Raw genomic sequence first — 20,978 nt, 5'->3', positions numbered from 1 at the left:
GAACATGAACAACACACACAGACTTTTGACCTGATGATGTTCTCCACAGCCTCCCTGGAAAGATCAAAGCCTTAAGAGAAGGATGTGTCTGTTATGCTCTTGAGGATATTTGAATGGGCAGCAGGTCAGACCCAGGACACGCTTATGAACACCTCAGTGTCAGCCCTGAGGAGCGAGAGGGGAGGGCGGTGTAGGCATCTCTGATTGGAATGTTTTACATGCTAGTGAGCAGAAAAGAGCATGTGAGAGTATACAATCTGGAACAGAGTAGAAATGCAACACATTTATTAATGTCGAATATAGCTTTCTATAGAACACATTGAAACATTAAGTATATGAAGTTTCTTTTGTCATAAAGCTGGTAGCAAATATCTGAATATAATAATGAAAGTAAAGCTGCTAGGTCAACGATGAGTAAGGCATTTTAAAATTTACCCCACACTGCCTAAGGCTCGACCACTTGTGTTGTAGAAAAGTGCAATAAAGCTTTATTTCCTTATATCCAGTGTACAGGTTTTTGTTATGTTTACTTATTTTCTTTTAATATTAATTTCTTAAGTCTCAGATAATGAATTAAAATTGTATCAGGTTCTGTTATGATCCTCCGTAACCGTCACGGTCTGTTTGAAGTGCTCCCACAGGGGGCGCTGTCCTGGTAGTCTGCAGTGCACTTTGGCAACTGTGACAGGTGTTTTGTCGTCCATGGTGTCCAGAGTAAATCTGTGCCTGCAGATCACTTCCGGCTTGGGCCGAAGAACATCATACAGTGCCTGTAAAGCCCGCACGTCCTCCAGAGCATCATGGGCCTTGTAGCTCACGCCCAGCAGCTTCCTGACCAAGTTCTCCTGTCGAAAACTCTCCAGCCCATAGTCCTTCAGCACCTCACGTGACAGCGGCAGAGTGTCAACGTAACCTGAGACCAAAGACTCAAACTCTGCTCTGAGACCAAATTCATCTAGCGCGCGAGCCAGAAGCACACAATCAAAGCGGCGAATGTTGTGGCCGACGACGAGAGGGCGGCCGAGCATCTGAAGGAAAGCTATAAAGGAGACGAGCACCTCTCTGAGGGAGTTGGTGAGAACAGGCTGCCGGTGCAGGTACAGCCTCTGCCTGTGAACCTTGAAGCCAGTCACCTTGGAAGCTCCTTGCTGCATTCGACAGCGAGGGACGACGTAGAGGTTCAGCGAGTGGCCTCCACTCACCGCAGCCAGCTGGACGATCTCACAATTTGGATCTAGAGGAATAAAACATGAACACTTTCATGTGCTTCAAATTTAAATGACTACCTGAAGATTTTGTTTGTTTGTTTTTTAGCAGAAACAAGAGCAATTTTAAGAGCCAATAAATGAAAGTAAAATAAATAAAGAAGAAACAGAAAAAACACCCTCAAATAAGTTAATAATTGTTGATGTTGCACAGTTTGTTTTCCACTGTGCAGCTTCCTGCAGCAGACATGGGCTTAGCATAAATGGGTAAAAAAAATAACTACAAATAATAAACCTGAGGGACATCTGTTTGTGTTTTGTCTTTGAAAGAATAAATAACTCAGCCATTATACTGGAATATGATTTTTAAATAATCAAATATCAGTCCAAATCTATATTATAGCTTCAACTTTCTGTTCTTAGCTCACAGGAGTGGTCTTTTGCTGCTGTAGCCTTCAAGGTTCAACATGTTGTGCATTCAGAGATGCTGTTCTGCACATTTTCTGCTATTTAATAGTTGTTTTTTTCTTTTAAAGAAAAGAAAAATGACCAAAACAAACAAACAAATGAGCTATTGAATATTTTGGCTCCATTTATCTTCCATACATGTGTGCACGGTGCGCTTAGTGGGTCAACCGTGTGTGTCTTTCCAACTTTTAACCGCAGTTTACAACATTATCACCATGATACAGTTTTATCGGTCATAATAACTCACGTAAAACAAAGTTAGAGTATGACCGTACCCAGTCCAGTCGTCTCCAGGTCAAAGAAAACCAGCGACTGTTGAGCGCCTTCAGCTTCCTCAGTTTTTTGCATCACGAATAAATAACTTCCGTTAGTGAGAGCAACGGAGAGGTTAGCTAAAAAAGTCCAAAAGCGACTATCATCATTGGCCTAAAGTGTTTAGCGATAAAACATTACATTTGGTCGGCACAGTTTTACTGTACACCGAATCTGTCAAGCTTTCCCCGCCATGTTTTAAAGCACCTGCGCAGTGACCGACCGGAAGCTTGAAAGTTTCAAAACAAAAGCCTCGACGAAAAGGACCATATTGGACCATACAATGAAGATACATGAAAAACACAACTAAAAAAACTCGCACGCTTAGGTATAACATGCAACTGAAAACCGAGAAATAAAGAACCTTCCCATTTAACTTTTTTTTGTTATTTCTTCCTCTTTGGAGCTAAAAGAGGCCACACATACACATGAGATGTCAATGGAAACCCCAGGATGTCCTTATTTTGTACATCAGGACTTGGTAGGGTAGCTTAAATAAGTCAAATGATATAGACCAAAAACAAATGTCCATTACAGAGGACATAAATGAATAGGCTGGTTCTAAGGAGGATATATTTGTTTGACATACTGATTTTTTTCTGCGTGAGTCATGCAAAAATTTTGAATAGTAGAATGCTCCCATCTATAAGAGACAAAAAGATAGCAAGTCATCTATACAAATTACAAGCTATGTTGGGCTCCACCACTGACTAGAAAAAATAAAATAAAATAAATCTTTGATATAATCATTGGTGTTAACCAGCAAGCCCAAGGTTCACAACTATGCCCTCTAGAGAAGAAGACGTGTGTAATTGGTTCCATATGCTTGTCTGTCTGTCTCTTTGTTAGCAGTCTAGCTTCTACAGTTTTCAAGAAATGAAGAGTCAGCTGAGACAGGATACGGTGCCGTTTAAGGTTCTTTGTTATTGATAAATGAGCCACATGAGAGCTGTTACTTACTTTAAACAGAATTTATTATTATTATTATTATTATTATTATTATTATTATTATTATTATTATTTAACTTTAAACAGTTTTCTTCGGGCCAAGAACTGCGTGTGACGTCACACTGGCTACCTGCTGTGACCTATCAATGCGTTCTTCGGGGTGGGCGTGGCTTCTGACATGCGAGGCTATAAATAGCCAAGAGCAATGCCAGTAAAGCTCAGTTCACAAAGCATTTATGCATCAGAGTAGCGAGTGTAATTTAAGCGCATTTAGTTTACAAACAGCACACATGTCTAGCACAACTCCAACTACACATCAAATGAATCCCACTTCTCCAATTCAGAGTTTAAATAGTACAGACTTTAACATGAATACTCCACTCACTTACACCTCAGTGGAAACTTGGGAGTTACTCATCAACCACTTTTTTGGTACAATTGTACCACAGTGGCAATCTCTGGTACCGTTCAAACCAGAGTACTGTGACTTTCATCTGCTTTCCACTTTGTTAACAGACATGCTGAAGTTTTGTAAAATGTTAGTGAGATCAACTAGGGAACCCACAGAGAATGGAGATCCAACCTCCATGCAAACCTCTGAGGTCTGTCTTCAGTCCATGGGCACAGACTGCCCCGAGAAAACAGAGGATACAGGAGCAAAGGACAGCATCCTGAATGAAAGCTCTGTGGATGAGCACGGTGATAATGAAAACTTAGAAACTCCAGGACTGGAGGCTGAAGCAGCCCTAGACTGCATATCTGTGGGTAATTCAAACACACAACTCGAAACAATAGACACAGCAAAGCCAAAAAAGAGCTGTATGAAGAAAAACTTCACAGCAAAAGACTTTGACAAAACAGAATCTTGTCTCCTGGAAAACAATGTGAAGCTAGAAGTACCTGAGTCTGACACTGAGTCTTTAACTTTTTCTAGTATCAGTCTGCTGTCTGATTCTCTAAGTGAAAGCTCTGTAGAAGACCAGGGATTGGAGGCTCAACCAGTTGTAGGCTGCATATCTGTAGACAACTCAAGCTACAGAGATGAAACAGAAAGTCGAGGACTGAAAGATGAGGCAACCCCCAGATTTCAGGGATTCCTCAGTGACAGTGAGTCTTTAACTTCTTGTCAGATCAGTCCACTATCTGATTCTCTGAGCGAGGAAAAGTTGTGTGTCAACAAAGTTATTCAGATGGTGGTTTCAAAGGCCATAGACAACGTCGCCTCTAAACACAAGCTCTTCACAGAGCGCCTCACTCCTGACTGCATTGGTGATCGCCTGCTTGAGAAAATGTGGCCAGAAATTAATGACAAACATTTGGATCTATCTCCAAAAAGCCTAAAAAATATCCACGAGGCCATTTTAAAGGATCTTTGCAAAACACACAAATGCAAGGAAAAATATTTGATTTTTAGTCTGAGGGAGCAGCTTGATAACATTACTGTTCCAATCTTCACCAAACACCTGCTGGGATTACCAAAAAGAGTACTCAGTGTATCTAAAAACTGGGACGAGTACTGGGAGCTTGTGGAAAAATTCACTAGAGATCTGGTAATACACAGCATGGCCGAACTAAATGAGACGACGACATGGCATTCAGGAACAACTGACTTCATTGTACAGAGGCTTAGCCAAAAGATCTGGAACAAAATTTTGTCCAAAAAATATAAAATCTCCCTAGAGAACATTGAAGAACTCAGCTTGACAGTATACAATGATCTCCATGAAAAGTGGCATTCTCCAGGACAGTTCATGAAGTTAAGCAACCCAACGGTTGACGAAATAATTGTCAACACTTTCAAAAAACATGCCAAGCTGAAGAGACAAAGTATCATCTCTAGGATTTTCTCATGTGCACACTAAATGAGTGCAAATGAGAAAAAGGTGTGCTATTTTAAGACAAGCACACGTGCTTGTCTTAAAATATTTATTTAAATTGGTCCATCTCATCTAAACTTAGTTTTAAAACCAAGTTTAGATGAGATGGACCAATTTTAATTGGCAAAAAAAAAAAGAAGAGTGGTTAAAATAACCACTCTTTTTCTCCTGCCTTCCTTCCCTCATCCCCAACTGGCCAAGGCAGATGGCCACCCCATTCCTGAGCCTGGTTCTGCTGGAGGTTTCCCCCTTGTAAAAGGGGGTTTTTCCTTCCCACTGTCGCCAAAGTGCATGCTCTTGGGGGTTGGAGTTTCTATGTATTATTGCATGGTCTTGACCTTGCAATAATACACCTTGAGGGAAGTGGAGGGGGGGGGGGGGGGGGGGGGTTGGTTTGGCACCGTTTCTTAACTTAAAATGTCCAATTACAACAGGACATTTTAAGTTAAGAAACAGTGCCACACCAAAATAAATAAAAAAATAAAAAATAAAATGAAATAAAAATACATTTTGTGTTGTTTCATTTCATTTGCTGAAAATGGGATATCAGATTATTTTAGTGTGTAAATAAAATACCTTCCATCTGGTGTTGTACCTCTCTCTGTCTTTCTGTAACGTAGATCACGAGCCAATATTTTCCCCATGACTCCACCAATCAGCTCGTGTCAATCTGGAGTTTACCTGCATACATCCTGTTCACTCTGTCAGAAGTTTGGCGCCTGCTAGTGATTTAGGAAACACCCCCAGATTGCCTGGTGATAGTCACAGTTTAGTGTGGGCAGTAGCCTGCTCAATACAGTGTATAATTACGTATATATCTATAACGACTCATTACGTTATAACTACATTAGTGTACTTTGTTTCCTTAGCTCAGGCCTGCTGGAGATTGCCTTTACTCTCAGAGGGACTTATCCGAATTAAAACAGGTCTCTTAACGTAGAGCATAGAATAGAACTTTATTAATCCCTTTGGGGAGGTCAATTTATTGTTTATTTTTGAGCATGTGGTTTCTTTGTCTGTTCTTCCCATCCTCACTCAACCTTAAAAAAGCAGTGCAGCTGCATGGCTGCAGATGTATGTATGTTCCCTATGTTTGCTAGTACCACTTAATTAAATAACCTGAGCTCTTTTTACGCCTCCACTTCACAGAATTCAATAATTAAATAACAACCCAAAAAGTTTCAGTTCTATTTATTGTTCATTCTTATGGCTTTGCACCTCTGACACACAAGGATAAATTCAGCAGCGTGTGAGAAAGAGGAGGAGAAAGTCGGAGCAGGGAGCACCAACCTAGAGATGAAGAAGAGAACAAGAGAGATCAGACATGATAGCCAAAAAAATATTGTGATAATAGCCTATTTCATTTAAAAAAATCCGGGTGTGTTTTAGAATATCTTGAAATATACCTTCTCTGATTTCTAAAAAAATAAATAAAACGCGGCTTGATTTTTCAGGACTTTGCTCACCGTTAGTTAGAAAGGATCGCTCGCCTCTGTGCTTCTTCTTTGGTTGAGGTACCTTGGATTAGAAATCGCTGCTTCCACCTAGTGTATCCAGCCAAAAATGATCACAGCTACACGACATTTGTTGATCTCTTTCCAATGGTTTGCAATTTAATATACATTTAGGAAATACTGCCGGATAAGTATACCAGATATACTTAGTTGAGTTCTTTCCCCGCCACCACGCCACAAAATACAATAACGAAATAACAACAAAAAGACTTTAGTTCATATCAAAGTTATATTTATTTTATCTCTCTTAAGGCTTTCCAGGCTGTTCTCGTTCCTGTCGTTAGCTGATGTTTGTACGAGACTTTATTAGCGACAATGAAAACAAGGCAGCATTCAAAGCCTGTCTGTATTTCTTCACCTTGGGGTGCTTATGGATATATTATCGCTATTAACCTAAAAAAAAAAAAACGTTTAAAGGTGTCATTTCCTGCTCTTATAGAAACCTGGGATAAAACAGAATCAGTTGAACCTTAGAAACCACAGAGAGACACTTTGTAGTAGCAGATCTTTTATTAAGGCTGAGAAAGATGTGGGTAATGCTCTTTTTTTTTAAAAACAAAATATTTTGCAGACCCATTGCATTTTGGTCCACAGAGGCTACAAAAAGGCATCAATGAGATCAAAGGGAAACAGAAAAGGAAGATTGCACTGCATGTGACACATTACATTACATTTAACAGTAAATAAGTTAAATCTTGATAACTTATGACCACACATACTCCATTTTATTTGTTCCTGTTTGTCCACTGACCTGAACATAACAGCAAATAAAAGGTCAGCTTTAACATTATTTATTTTATTTATTAAAATTATTTAATATTTTTGCTTTGTCCCGAAGGTACAATTGGAGACGCTAAATGTGGTAGGTCTCCAGGCCTTGTACAGCTCCTGCAGCATTTTGGCATCCTCCACAGCATTATGAGCGTCGTAGCTTTTTCCCAGGAAGCGCCGGACCATGGACTCCTGGGAGTAACTGCTCAGACGAAACAGGTCCTTGCTAAGCAAGAAGGTGTCCAGGAACCCAGACACCACCTGTTGGAACTGCTGCAGGAGGGAGCAATTCTGCAGCCACCTGGTGAGCACAGGTGCATCAAAGCGCTTTGCATTGTGGGCCACCAGCAGCACTGGACGGTGGAAGGAGCGCAGGAAGGCGATGAAATTAGTGAGAGCCTCCGCAAGAGGGATGGTGTCCACGGGAACCCCGTGGAGAAAGAGGCGGTTGTTGCTGACGGTGAAGCCCGTGACACGTTTTGCGCTCTCTGTGAGAGGCTGGCGGGGGAGGATGTAGACATTAAAGATCCTGTCTTCACAGATGGCGCCGAGCTGAATGATGTCACACACCGTGGTGTCTGAAAATAGAAGACGGGACAAAAGGAAAAACAGATAACCACAAGTTATAATAGAACAGTCTTTTTGCAGAAAGCAGTGCAACATGAACAGGATGATAGCTTCCCATTTAAAAGCAATAGTTTGTCAGGTTATAATGTTAATATTTCTATCCTTGTCAAGACTTAGATGAGAAATCTTACACCACTCTTAACATCTGTCACTCACATGGATACCTTGACAGAAATGCTGAAAACAGTACTGGTGGGCAGATCTATCGCAATATCGATACCAACACTGGTATTGGATCGATACTAACACAATCGTATGTAGTTAAAATCCCAACACTGTTGTGTTGGTGTTCATTAAAATGTACTCAGGAATAAGCAAATTTATGATAATTCAGCTAATAAATCATGACACACAGCTCTGACCTACATAAGCTCCCCTTATAAGTTAGAGGTATCGGTATCGGCAATACTGCTCTTAATCCACTTGGTATTGGATCGATACCAAAATTTACAGTATCGCACAGCACTAGAAAACAGACAGTCTTGAGGATGCTACAGAGCATGCAAGTTTTTGTGTGGTTAGTTTTCAAACAAATGGGAGAGGTGCCTAGACATACATTTGTGCAGGAGTTGGGGCTCGAACATTCTCTTTGTTGTGCTGGATGATAGTTTCTGCACCTTTCAGGATGTTACGCCTGATAGGGATAACCCTTCTTTCTATTTTGTGAACTGAACAGTTTTTCCTTCACATTTCAGGGCTGCTTCCAGATTGAAATGACTGAGTGTGAATCAGAAGATGATGGAAAACAGCTTATTGTATTTTCTGGATGCAAGTCCACTGGAGAATTACGCAACATTAAAAAATGGCCGGTAGATGTATTAAACATAAATAAATAGACAAAAACACATAATGTTTGTTATCAGGAAGTGATAACAGATAATCACTCCCTATTTGTAGATTACAGTGAAAATGAAAATATCATCAGCTGCTGTTGTTAATCTTCAGCTCTCTGCGTGCTGTTCTTTTTGTCCTGCAGGTAGGGCTGTTTGCTGATCCCGCTTATACTGACGTCAGTAACACGCCTCTCTTTAATGGACTCCTGCCAAGACGTGTGACACCAACATGCCTGGCCTATGAGGCCATTCTCACACCCACGCTAGCTCAAATCACAGAAACGAAATCAGCATCTGGTTTCATCTATGGCGTGTCTTATGTCCCAACGATGACAGGAAATATAATTTTGACTGACTTCCTAACTGAACAGTGCTGTGGTTTCCACTGAGTAATCTGCTGAACTCTTTCTCAAATTAACTGCAGCCATGCAGTCCTGAAACACGAGTGTGTATTTAATGTTAAATGTACTGTTCATATAATGCAGAACATGTATGATACTAGCACGTGGGCACAGCCGTGGTTTCTGTGCTTTTTGTTTGTTTGTTTTTTGTTTAAAGCTGCCTGACACTTTTTATAATCCCTCAAAGAGAGCTTGAGGAAACGGAAGGCTGACAAGTGTAAGATTAGATTAGACAGCAGTAAAAACAGAAACTACCACCCTCCTTATCGCGTAGAGTAAGGGCTTTACATGATGTGCACACGCGTGTGTGTTGGCAGGTAAAGCCTTCAGATTGGATTGGAAAGACATGATGGATAATATCAGTACATTTTTTTATGTGTGAACAACACAAGGTAATGTAGGGGATCACTGATCTAGGAAGTTTGTCCCATAAAATATATATTTATTTATTTTTTAAAACAAAAAAAACTAAGTGCAGCAGCGGCCGTCTATCAAGTAAATAAAGTGATGTTTTGGTGCTTAAAGCGTGTTGTAATTCTGTTTTGGTAAATTGGTGAATGCAGTATTAGGCAAGGCACAGAGTTGCAACTGCATGTAACTACTGCTTTCATTTCATTGACATCCAGTGATGCTGAGGTTTAAGTTACTCCAAAAAAGCTCTATCTAAAATAACATAAAATAAAACAAAATACAACAAGAAACGTTATATTATTAGATTAGTACCTAATCCAGTGGTTTCCAGGTCAAAGAAAACAACAGTTCTGTCTTGAGCCATCTGCAGATGAAAAATTAAAACAAAACAACAACAAACAACAACAGTCAGTGTTTAAACGGAACCTTTTTAAAGTTAATTTTGCCTCCTCAGTCACAGCTGTAGTCAGTCACTGAGAGCGTGTATTGAACTCACCGTGCAGCCTGCAGGTTGCTGTAAGTCTGCTGAGCCTTGTGACAGATGTGAAGTCAGCTGGAGAGAATAAATGTACTTATGCGGACTCCTCAGGGAGGGCCCAGCAGGTGAACCCCCGCCACGACATTTCACAACTTAAAACTGCGCCCTGCTTTCATTTTAGTGGAAGAGAAACTCTTTTTTTCTTCCTTCTAACCAGTCTCCTTCCTGCTCGTTCGGCCCGCTCTGAACGTCCGTGAATGTGCCAGCGGTAGAAACACACTCACACGCACGTTTCTCGGTAAACGTGGAAACTTCTCTGCTGTTCGTTCACTTTCATTTTTGAGCCGCTAGATGACACACGGTTTTTGTTCTACGGCAAACCGTAGATTTGAATAGCCTATGTTATATAAATGAATAAATAATAATACAGTGACTGTATGACACAAAATACAAATATAAAGAAATTCATATTTTTAAAAAGTTACACTATTAAGCGAAACTTTAAAAAGTAGAGTGTGACCGTAATGATTTTGAAGTAATTTGAAATAAAAAGTTTTTAAAAAGCTGTTAAAGACGGTAAAAAACAACACCCCCCCCCCCCCCCCCAAAAAAGCAAAACAACATCAACAAAAAACGTATTCTACAGTATTATAAATATTCTGCGAAGTATTTTATTTTATTTTATCTTGCGCTCGTTTGCTGCCACCTTCTACCAACCAGGGATGCTCATGATTGATCATTTTCCTATAGTCCAGCATAAACATTTTCACAGCCCCTCTGCTGTTCTGTGAAAGTTTGTAGACACCTTCAGAAACAGTAACTTGATGTAATTATTTACTGTGTGACTTTATCACATAGTAGTGAGGAAATTGTGGTCCGCTCTCACAGCGGTTAGTCTGTTTCGGTTCACTGAGCTTTATGGTGTTTCATTCATACACAGCATTCCAGTCAAGCTGAGATCTGGACTTTGACTGGATCATTGCAGCACCTTGATCCATTCATTTTCAGACATTGTAGATTTGCTGCTGCACTTGGGGCCATTGTCCTGTTGCACAACCCAGTTTTCTCCAAGCATTAACCGTTGGACACACTTGACTCACACGTTAGAGAACTTTGGTATTCTTCGGTTTGCCAAGTTGCATCTGAGCAAACCACAAGAGTTGTTGAACCAATGTCCTTTGGATAGACGAGAGCGAAGCGGAGACGTTTGGCCAAAATGCACAGATCTACATTTAGAGAAAATTAAATGCAGCATAACAAACACTTCTTATCAACTGTCAGGCACCGTGGCGGGGGGATGGTGATTTGGGCTGGGGACCTTGAAGTGACTGACCAAAACCTCCTCAGGCTGTACTGCCATGTCTTTTGTTTGTTTTGTTTTTTTAGAAATCAGACCTTGGGTTGAAATTACTGGGACATTCTGTTGACAATTTTTCAGCTGTGAATAATCTTTCTCACTGGACCATAGATGTATAACCTTTGCAGGTTGATGTGCAGCAGCTCATTGCTTCTCTAAGACCATTGTCGATGCCTTTCCTTCTTCACATTGTGTTAACAAACACCTGAGTGCTCCAGACCTGCAAACAGACAAAACTTCTGCTTTTATAGAGGAGGTGACATTTTCTGCTACTTACTCTCTTTATTCCTATGGAAGTACAAAGGGTGCACTTAGTTTTTCACACTGTGGTTGTGAAAGTATCATGCATTCACTTAAAATAAGGCTGGTTTTTGTTTCTTTTTTATGTACTCGGATAATTATATGAGTAATTCAGTGGTACGTGGCTTTAACGCATTATGTTCTTTTAGATAAAATTTGGAGAAAAAAATCCCTTTACTATTAGGCTATAACGTAAAAATCAATATATTGTATTCAGACCTTTTCTATCTGAACCTGAGCTTAAAAAAAACATACCACACATCACTCAAAACACATCAGCATGAAGACGATCACAGAGGTGAGAAGGTGTGGTGCCAACACAAAAAGCTTATGTAACTGTTTCTGATTGCAGTTTCCCCTGTTTCCTCTGGAGCAAATCTTATTGGATAACTGTTGTAGAAAAGAAATACTCTGTGTTAATAAATTCTAATTTTTCTTTTATTCATCTGGTTTACCCTCTCGCACCCTCCATGTCTTTCTCTGCACTGATGGTGGCACTAGAGCAGTGTTTCCCAACCTTTTGGAGCCACAGCACATATTTCACATCAGAAAAATCACACCAAACAAAAATGCCACAAAAGCATATTGATAGTTTTTGTTTTGAATTGGCTCGGTTTGTCCCGAGTATGCCCTTCTCGCTTTCTTCTGACCACTACTCATGCTAGGGCCTTCATTTGAGTAAGAATTTTCTCCAGCACCCAGGTCAGATTGACTACCTTTTCTTTTCAAATATTTATCTATTCCTTATACGCACTGCGTTGCCTGACAGAATGACTATTATGTAATTTCTTCTTCCTTCTTCTGTTTTACTGGCAGTTGGCAACCAATTTAATTAGAGCAGGTTGTACTGCCCTTTAGTAGAAGATAATGTAACTGCTCTGCCCATTACGCCGATTGCTTAGAGTACTAATCAGGTGAAACCAGATAATCCTCCACGGCACACCTATGTGTGGTTGGGAAAACACTGCACTACACTACAGCCCAATGACGCGTCACCAAGGGCGTAGATTTGGCATGGACGGAAGGGACATGTCCCCACCAATCGCTGAACCAGATTATTGAATTGTCCCCACCAATAATTTGATCTATTCGAGTAAAGAAAATCAAACCCGATAGAAAGAAAACAAAAACGATCTGTCAACGTCTCATTCACCCAGCGGTGCAGAAAGAGTTAAATTACGTCCTCTACTGGAGTCCTACCTCATGTGACAAATATGGCCAATGTGATTGGCTGTGCATTTCATGGAGCTCTGTTTAGTTTTAGCAGCGGCAAACCTGCGCTGCGAGGAGGATGGCAGCAAAAAGGAAGAACCCGGATATAAGTATTTTTCAAAGAAACCTGTAAGTCACTTAAAGCCAAATTAACTCATAAAATGTGTCCGTCATAATAACATTACAGGTTATGCTAGGCTTTGGCCCACATCAGTCTAAAATTGTATGTAACCACGAATAATGTGTTTTGGAAACTAACTGCACAACATGCAGCACTATTAGTTCTCTCAGTCTCAGAGCAGCATTTCTAATTTTGACTGAAACTGTCAGAGAAAACGGCAGCTTTGAGCAAGTCAGGATATTAGTTTACAGAGGCTGTTAAAATTATATGTCTAACGTTAAAATGTTGGTGACACAATAATTTCATCCTAATGGTACTGACATATTCATAGGGTTAATTTTTGAGACAAAATGTCATGAGGTAGTCATGATTTTGCAAATATCCACCTTGTATTGCAGTTTGCACAAATTGTTTTAAAAATGCACTCACCCTGCAAACATTACTGATGAGTCAAGATCTGCACAAATTGACAGAAACACTGAAGCAGCTCCACATTTTATTGTCATGTATGTCCTATTTGTCAGGTGACAGAAGAACCAACACAAAGCTCAGAGAGCAATGGTGATGCAAGATCACAGGTGAAATTGGATCATGAGGCACATATGTGACTGCATGTATGTGGAATGGCTCACTGTTATTCATCAGGTGACAGAGGCAGCTCTGCCATGTTGTAGCTCAGACAGAGGTGAAGAGGCGAGGTCACAGGTGACTGACTGATGATTTGGTGCTATAGATTAACTAGTATTTATTATCATGACAATAATTGTTAGGCTGCTGATGTAAATTGATTCACTAGTGTATATTTGACAAAGAATCTGAATTGACATGTCTCACTTTTTATATGGCACGAATCAATGTGTTATTTTATCAGGTAGCAATATGTCCTAGTGCAGTCAGAGGGGAAGAGCCAGGGCCAAAGGTGAGGCACATCAAGCACAGAATAATAATTGTAATCTGAGGATAAAACGCAGGTACTGAGGCTGAAAGAAGCTTCAGTGCTCTCAGAAGACTAAAAAGATGGCTAAGGTCAACAATGACTCAAATGAGATTAAACAATGCTGCTGTATGTCCACCAGGAGAGACTGGACAGTATAGATGTAAAACAAATATGCCAGCAGTTTATCTCAGTTAACGAGAGGAGCAGGCATGTGTTTGGCTCCTTCACATAGTGGACATCGAGTTGTTGTGTGGGACACCAGTAGTCCATGTCTGTCGCTGTAACAGTAGTTCATGTTTAGAACAGAAAATCTCAGCTCACTGATTTGATCGGGGCAATTGTGCCTAAACTGTTGCATAATTTTGCTGAGAGATCTTTTACTTTGTGGTAATCTTAGATGAGCAGTTTTATGGACAAAAACCAGCAGGTCATTCAGTGTTCCCTTAGTGCCAAAGTATAACAGATGTTGGTGTACTGTAACTGAAGTAATGATGTTAAGTCCTTAAAGTCATATTCTTTTATTGTCATGACTGTATTTGAAGCTATTTTTATTTTTGTATGATACCTGATTTATATGGATTATGGCTGAAGTACACTAAAGCCTAAAATACTTAGTCATTTGTTTAATAGTAATTTAACATTATATAATTCACATATAAAACTATGAATTGTGATTTTAAATGGTTTAAAAGCACGTAGAATAGTATATGTAGGCAAGTATATTTCTCCTCTTTTTATTAAGAAGCAAAACAAAAACAAAAAGAAAAAGAAACAGGGCAGAGTTCAGTGGTTGAATCATCCGTCCCCACCAATGCCAAAACCAAATCTACGCCCTTGCGCGTCACAGAACATAAATGACAATTCATAAATATCTGGAGTAGATGAAAGCCCTCTAGCTCAATGAATTAATATGCTTCCTTAACAACAAATGTTTATTTTAAAGATTTATACGTTCCTCTTAGGTTCTCAAACTGTGGGACAGTTCCCACTAGTGGTGGGTGGTGGTACTGCAGGTGGGCTCTGCACAAGCGAAGACGTCTCTTGTGATTTTATTTCAGGTTGGATCTTTGTTGGTGTTGACCGAGTGAATGATTGTGTGAGCTTCTTTTGGTTCGTGAAGTCAGGTTCAAAAGATGACTCAACTCACTCGTGCTTGGCTGCAATTTTGCTTTTTTAATAAGCAGATGGATTTTCCCTCATAAAGTCTTTTTTTTCTTCTTACAACCATAGACATGTTTATATCATTAAAAAAAAGAGGAAATGTAACACAAATCGCACCTTATACATACATACTGTGATAACTGTGTCCAGAGTGGCGCAGACAGACACAAGGCTTTTTTTTTGTTTTGTTTTTTTGCTTTTTGCTTTATAGCACAAAAAATGAGTGACTGAGTATGGCCTGCTAAAATGTCGCCATGAGTAATAGTAGATAATGAACCGTACACAGGATAATATATCCTTTTATAACACCTTTTTATAACAGATTCTTTTTAAATCAATGTACATCCCAAAAGCATGATCATAAATAGCACATACACTGTGTATAAAAGAGGAACAAAACCAAAAAACAACCAAAGAAAGCAGAGCATGCCTTCCAGTGATAGGTACATTCACTTTTTCCTTTTTTTTCTTCTTTTTTCTCCACATGGACAGCTTAGACATACACAACAAACATCATCCCATCAAATATCAGCTAAAAGACATTTGACCAGAATCAGCCATGCCCTTTCAGCTCAACTCCGAAAACAGTTTTTTTTTAATGTCTAAATGGTTCAAAGTGATACTAAAAAAACCCAAAAAACACACACTAAATCATCACTGAGACTTCCAGCTTTTAAAGTTCCTCCAGAGACGCGGCAAGCAAAGAGAGATCGCAGCTTTATCACGGAGACATGATCGCTGTTTAGCTACTGAGAAGAATCTCAACATCACACGGATACTGTTTGGATACTTTATGGACAGAGACAGGAAAGAGAGGAAGAATATGCAGAAACACACGGACGGTTTGAGTTAGTTGCTACTAGTTTTTTTTTGTTGACAGGTTAACAGGCAGATTAAATGCTACTTATCACAGCCAGAGCCGGGAGAGAAGAGGAGCTACTGTACTGGTGAAGAAGAAGAACAGGCATGGCTCAGAGGACATCGCGGACGGTTTGAGTGCATGATGAGTGCAAGTGTTTCCCCACAGGTGCAGTAAAGCTCAGACTAACCCTTGTAAGCTCACATCAGTTAGTTTTAGTGTCACACGACGGATGTAGAGCTGCTTCTTCTTTTCAGTCCTTCCATTAAGCATATTTACGGAGGAGAGGCTAAACATGCACAAAGTGGGAGCTGATAAAAATGGAAGGGATCATTCACTCGTTCACTCACTCCAACAAATAATAAAGATCGGAAAGAAAAAACAAAACGATGGCTTTCATCTGAACAAAAACTATTGACAGCAATACCAACATGTACACTATAATACAGCAATAATATATATTAAAAGAGAAAAAATTCAAGTTCTGACGCAGTAACACTGATGTTTCTGAAATGTGGGGGTGGGGGGTAATAAAAGGCTGCGGGCAAAGAAAGACAGAACAAAACACGTATGGCTGACTGACATCTCATACTGCAGGTCAAGTTCGCGTGACACCCGACGCTCTGCGCTACAACCGCAGGTTGGTGGCTTTTTTTTCTTTCATTTTTTTTTCCAAATTCTTTTACGACTCAAGAGTGCAACCAAAGTGCTCTCTGTTCATTGTGTAATATTAAAAAAGAGAGAAGCCAGCAGTAAACAGAGGAGAACCGACACAGAAACAAAAGTGGAACCTGAATTTCAGATACTTATATTTGCAAAACAGGCCGTAGAGACTGATCACCGATGAGCAACCCAGCAACCCAGCAGCAGCACTGGACTGTCTCTTTATGTACACCTTTTTTCCTCCTCTTTAATATAATAATAACAATAATAATAATAATTAACATACAGCTGTAAGAGACAGTTCCTTCAAACTGAAGAAAAATTGTGATGGAGAAGCATGCAGCCTCTTGGCTGGTGTGTCCTGTGTAAACGAGAAAAGCAGACTTAGCTTGGTGCTGGTTACAGACAAGTTGGTTGTCCGCCAGTTCGGTCAGTATGGCTACATTTCTTTTGGGGGGCTTTCACCATCTGCCCGCATGCTAAAAAATAAAGACGAGGCTCTGAAAGGTTTGGCTTTGCAGGTGTGGGTGTGGTGTCCTGTGTCTCGCCACCCGTCCTTCCGTTCCTCTTCCCCCACCCCTCCCTCTCCTCTGACTGACCCCTGGGGCTCCAGCAGGGGTCAAACGGTTCAGATCAGAGGATCAGCGAACACAGTTAAACTTGTCTTTTTGCTTCTCTCCAGATTTCACATTAGTCGTCAGTCATCCTTCAGTGACCAGCTGCTGTTTTTGTCCCTCTCTGTCAGAATCGCCTTCCTGCTTTGACTGGACCAAGGGAGGAGGTAAGGCTGGGCACCAAGGAGGGGCAACAGGCGACTCTTGGCGTAAACCTTGCCCCATGACCAGCCTCATTCTGCCCTAAACTCGTCTTCCTCCCGTTCTCACTCAGCCTCCCGCGAATGGTCGTTTCGGGGTCAAACCATGAACTCGTTGTTGCCGTACAGAACCAGCTGCTGCGGCCCCGAGCCGAAGTCCGACTCCCTCCGATGGCTTCCCGAGGGCTCCCGTGGCGAGCTGCGGCTCAGCCTGAGCCTGTGCCGCGTTTTCCCGGTACTTTGGCCCCCCTCTGCCTCAGCCAAAGGGGTCCCCAGGCTGCAGGAGGTGAGTAAGGGCCCGGAGGAGGAGGAACGGAACCTGTAGTGAGGGGAAGGAGAACCAGACGCGTTGGAGGAGAGAGAGGAGGAAGGGTGATAGGAGGAGACGGTGGAAGTGGAGTCTGCTGAATCCTGGGAGTCGGGCTGGCGTCGCAGAGCTCGCCTGCTCTTCGCCTCTGACTTTCTGGATCGGATTGTGCCGCGATCTGTGAAGAACAACACACAAAGATGGCAGTGATAAGAGAGAGTTATTATTATTATTTATTACACAAAAAGCAACTAATTGAATTACAAAATTAGGAAAATTTACTTTCATGTAGACAATTTCACATGGTTATCCTTTATTAGACATAAATAGAATATGATTAGCTGACTTTACCTGGAGCCATTAAGCCATTACCTTAAACGAATATAAGGATGATGAAGGTTGAGTGAGAGTGTGAGTTGGCAGCATTTATATAGGATCTTTGGATTACATCGTTACCTGCAGTTAGTCACAGTAAGCAGGGACTGAAACATGAACACAAACACTGACACGCACCAGAGGGGTCAGAGGTGGCTCCCTCCGTATCCATGGTGATATTCTCTGAGCTGTCTGCTGTACCGATGGAGGCTTCAGATTCAGGAGTTTCATCATCGGATGCTCGCGGCTCCAGGATCAACATTTCATAGGTCAGCTCCTCCCTGTTGACAGACACATTAAAGGTCATATTTTAAGTTTTGGGATATTTATTACTGTATGCAACTGACCCAAAGCCATCCACATAGAAGCACACGGCAGCTACAAGACAGAACAAAAATAAATTTTATGTTTGCTCTGAGTTTCCAGGTGACATTAGTTACATTAGTTTTTAGGTGGTTTTAAAGCCTGCACTGTTGTCTGACTTTAAATATGTAACATGTGTAACAGGAATGCACAACTTAAATGTAACAGTATGACCACAGAAACGGCATACTTTTCTTTCTGCAGACTCTCAATCTGCTCTGCGAGGATTCGCTCCTCCTGCTGCATCGCCAGCTCCTGCTGGTCATTGAGCACGGCCTCTGCTGCGTCCTCCACTCCTCCTCCTCCTACGGCAGTTTCTCCATCAACCCCAGAGGGCGCTCTGGGGCTGAGAGGAGGTGAGGTCGTGTGGGTGGTGCTTTGCCAAACACGGCTTTTGCTCTGCAAGTACACACACACACACACACTTATAGAGACAGTGTGTTAGCGGAAGTCCAAAGTGACCAGAATGTTCAGGGAGAGACAGTGATGAAGCACACAAAGCTAAGCTGCTACAGGTGTAGGTGGATGCTCTGACCACATACTGACTAGATAGACTGAGCACAGTTCACCACATCACTGCTAAAAAGAAAGACTATGAGGTCAGGTGATAATCACTACGAACAGTTACACACAATCACTTCATACACACACACACACAGGTTGGCATTACCTTAACTTTAGCTGTGTTAGGCTGTACATTGTAAAACAGAAACAGAAAGCAAAGAGCGATCAGTGGGGCTACAGTTAGTGAGCTGCCTTTTTTGAGAGAAGCATAAACATTCAGCAGTGATTAAAGAACAGTGACGGCAGCCGTGAAGCTGTAGAAATGCACACTACTGCTTATGATGCAGCTCTGCTAACCTGAAATAGTTGATGTTATTAAGTTAGCCTCAATGCTTTCGTAGCCGAAAGCATATGCTCTCTATTTTCAGGGTTTATTTATAGTGCAGTTTGTTTTTGGAAATGTTAAACGTCAAGTGTGAACACGGCACAAAGTCTTTTAATGTGAGAAGATGTCTCCTATGGAACATCTGGATGTAGCTAATACATATATATATATATATATATATATATATATATATATATGCTTACTATGTACTAGTCAAGATAATGGCTTACTTTGCCTCCCTCCAGACTTCACAGAACATTACTATTTGTTTATATTAATAATTAAATCTACACAAACAACAAAGCTACAGTACATTATCTGAGAAACAATGTAGTGTATAAATACAGTTTATACAAACAACAATGCTTGGAGAGGCTACACTGCACATAAACACTGTTTTGTGTTTAAAATGCTGTGGCTTATTTGACTTAAAGGTCAGTAGTTCAACTTTTGCTTGACTGTAAAGTCAACTTTAGACTGTAGCAGCCATTGATTTAAAGCGTCAATTTGAACATTTCGTCTGCTGTTGTCGAGGCTTTTTGAAACCAGAGACAGAGAAACTACGGACACCGTATCCTCATGTAGCTGTGGACTGCTGTGAACATAAAGCAGCCATTAGCTAAAGCACAAGCTGCTTTGCCGTCTCTTGTAGTCTAAGATGAACACCAGGCTTTATGAAGGGTATGAAGAAAATGTTTACTGAGGTCATAAATGACTGTAGCAAAAAGGTCGTTTTTCCCCATTGACTTCTACAGTCTGATTTCTTATGGCAACCAGACGAGCTGCCCCCTGCTGGCCAATAAAAAAAAATCCTGATTTAAAATAGTTCATCAATGGCTACATCCATCTCTTTTATACAGTTTTATGATGTTGAAGTCGGCCTCTTTTGATATACTGCTAATGATGACGACAAACCAGTATATTTAAAAAGAATTGAAGCAATAACTTATAGCTAATATTAAACGTAATAATACTTAATATTAATACAATAAATAAACGAGCTAATGTTTTTATTTGAGTACAGTTGTGCTTACAGACCCTCTCCACCTTCCTATACTTCTGATCAATATAATCAATAATCAGTTGCTAAACAGAAGACATACATTACATACATTATTTCAAATTACAACTGAAACTGTGAGAAAATGATTACCAGCAATGTTAATTATTTAATACAAACACCCAACCTGGCTGCCAGAGGCCACGTTGCTATAATAAACGATATAACAATGCCAGCTGAAAGACTTCTGGTGTTGTATGATTTGCTGCGCTGCATGTTAGCCAACCCACTGATAACAAAACAGCAACACAAACAAAGAGTCAGACACCTGACATAGAAGTAGCTTACAGGTATATGAGATGAGTGGTGTTACAGACGGCATGAGTGGACGGAATTAAGAGACTGATGGACAGGACAGGACTGGTGGTGGGCGGGTACATGTTGTGGGAGGGGCATACATACCGGGGTGGTAGTGCGGGTAATGCTCATAAACCTAACGGCAATTAGTACGGGTTTCTGGAAGGAGGGTGTGGGGGAGGAAAGGAGGAAGGACAGGTTAGGATTAAGGAGCGGTGAAGGTTATCATTTTAGTATGGATCTGGTTATTTTACAGGTCAAAAGAGGTTTCCAGATTAAAATGAGCTACAGTTGGTTAGAAAGAGAAAGATCTGAAGAAATCTTCCCAACCAGAAAATACCCAGTGTAAAAAGACGCCGAGGGAGGAATTGATAGGCAACTGAACAATGCTGAGGTTCGATTAAAAAGTTAATTAACA

The 20,978-nt window shown here is 40.7% G+C and overlaps 4 protein-coding genes across 11 annotated transcripts in view; 1 reads left to right on the top strand and 3 right to left on the bottom strand.

Annotated features, from left to right (window-relative positions):
* Positions 1-32: 32 nt before the first annotated feature.
* LOC147325095 (maternal protein exuperantia-1-like) lies at positions 33-2,265 on the bottom strand. Its single transcript, XM_086302413.1, has 2 exons — positions 1,949-2,265; positions 33-1,234 (listed from the first exon to the last, which is right to left on the bottom strand). The coding sequence occupies exons 1-2, from the start codon at positions 2,019-2,021 to the stop codon at positions 585-587; spliced, it is 723 nt and encodes a 240-aa protein (XP_086158539.1). The 5' UTR covers positions 2,022-2,265; the 3' UTR covers positions 33-584.
* Positions 2,266-3,074: 809 nt separating this feature from the next.
* Positions 3,075-4,031, top strand: LOC147325094 (uncharacterized). The gene is made up of 2 exons (XM_086299392.1): positions 3,075-3,698; positions 3,868-4,031. Exons 1-2 carry the CDS (start codon positions 3,170-3,172, stop codon positions 3,891-3,893), a joined length of 555 nt encoding a protein of 184 aa, XP_086155518.1. The 5' UTR covers positions 3,075-3,169; the 3' UTR covers positions 3,894-4,031.
* A 2,601-nt stretch (positions 4,032-6,632) lies between these two features.
* On the bottom strand, positions 6,633-10,193 carry LOC147325093 (uncharacterized). The gene is made up of 3 exons (XM_086302411.1): positions 9,864-10,193; positions 9,680-9,731; positions 6,633-7,673 (listed from the first exon to the last, which is right to left on the bottom strand). Exons 2-3 carry the CDS (start codon positions 9,729-9,731, stop codon positions 7,138-7,140), a joined length of 588 nt encoding a protein of 195 aa, XP_086158537.1. The 5' UTR covers positions 9,864-10,193; the 3' UTR covers positions 6,633-7,137.
* Positions 10,194-14,925: 4,732 nt separating this feature from the next.
* Positions 14,926-20,978, bottom strand: part of LOC147325092 (unconventional myosin-IXAb-like) — a 158,568-nt gene continuing 152,515 nt past the window's right edge. For 3 of the 8 annotated variants that reach the window (XM_086299383.1, XM_086299387.1, XM_086299388.1), the window contains 5 exons: positions 20,666-20,719; positions 18,985-19,005; positions 18,505-18,713; positions 18,090-18,232; positions 14,926-17,754 (listed from right to left, as the gene is read on the bottom strand). In XM_086299383.1, the coding sequence (XP_086155509.1) occupies positions 17,369-17,754; positions 18,090-18,232; positions 18,505-18,713; positions 18,985-19,005; positions 20,666-20,719 (813 nt within the window). In that variant the 3' untranslated portion in view covers positions 14,926-17,368. The remainder of the gene's footprint in view (positions 17,755-18,089; positions 18,233-18,504; positions 18,714-18,984; positions 19,006-20,665; positions 20,720-20,978) is intronic. The other 5 variants (XM_086299384.1, XM_086299385.1, XM_086299390.1 and 2 more) reach the window with 2 other exon arrangements.

The sequence above is a fragment of the Aulonocara sp. 'chitande type north' Nkhata Bay genome, linkage group LG7, assembly GCF_057382095.1.
Source record: "Aulonocara sp. 'chitande type north' Nkhata Bay isolate Kocher_YH1m ecotype deep benthic linkage group LG7, A_spYH_male_GT1.1, whole genome shotgun sequence".
Taxonomy (NCBI): Eukaryota; Metazoa; Chordata; class Actinopteri; order Cichliformes; family Cichlidae; genus Aulonocara; species Aulonocara sp. 'chitande type north' Nkhata Bay.
Note: the sequence above shows the minus strand (reverse complement) of the source record. Positions and strands in the feature narration are given on the sequence as shown.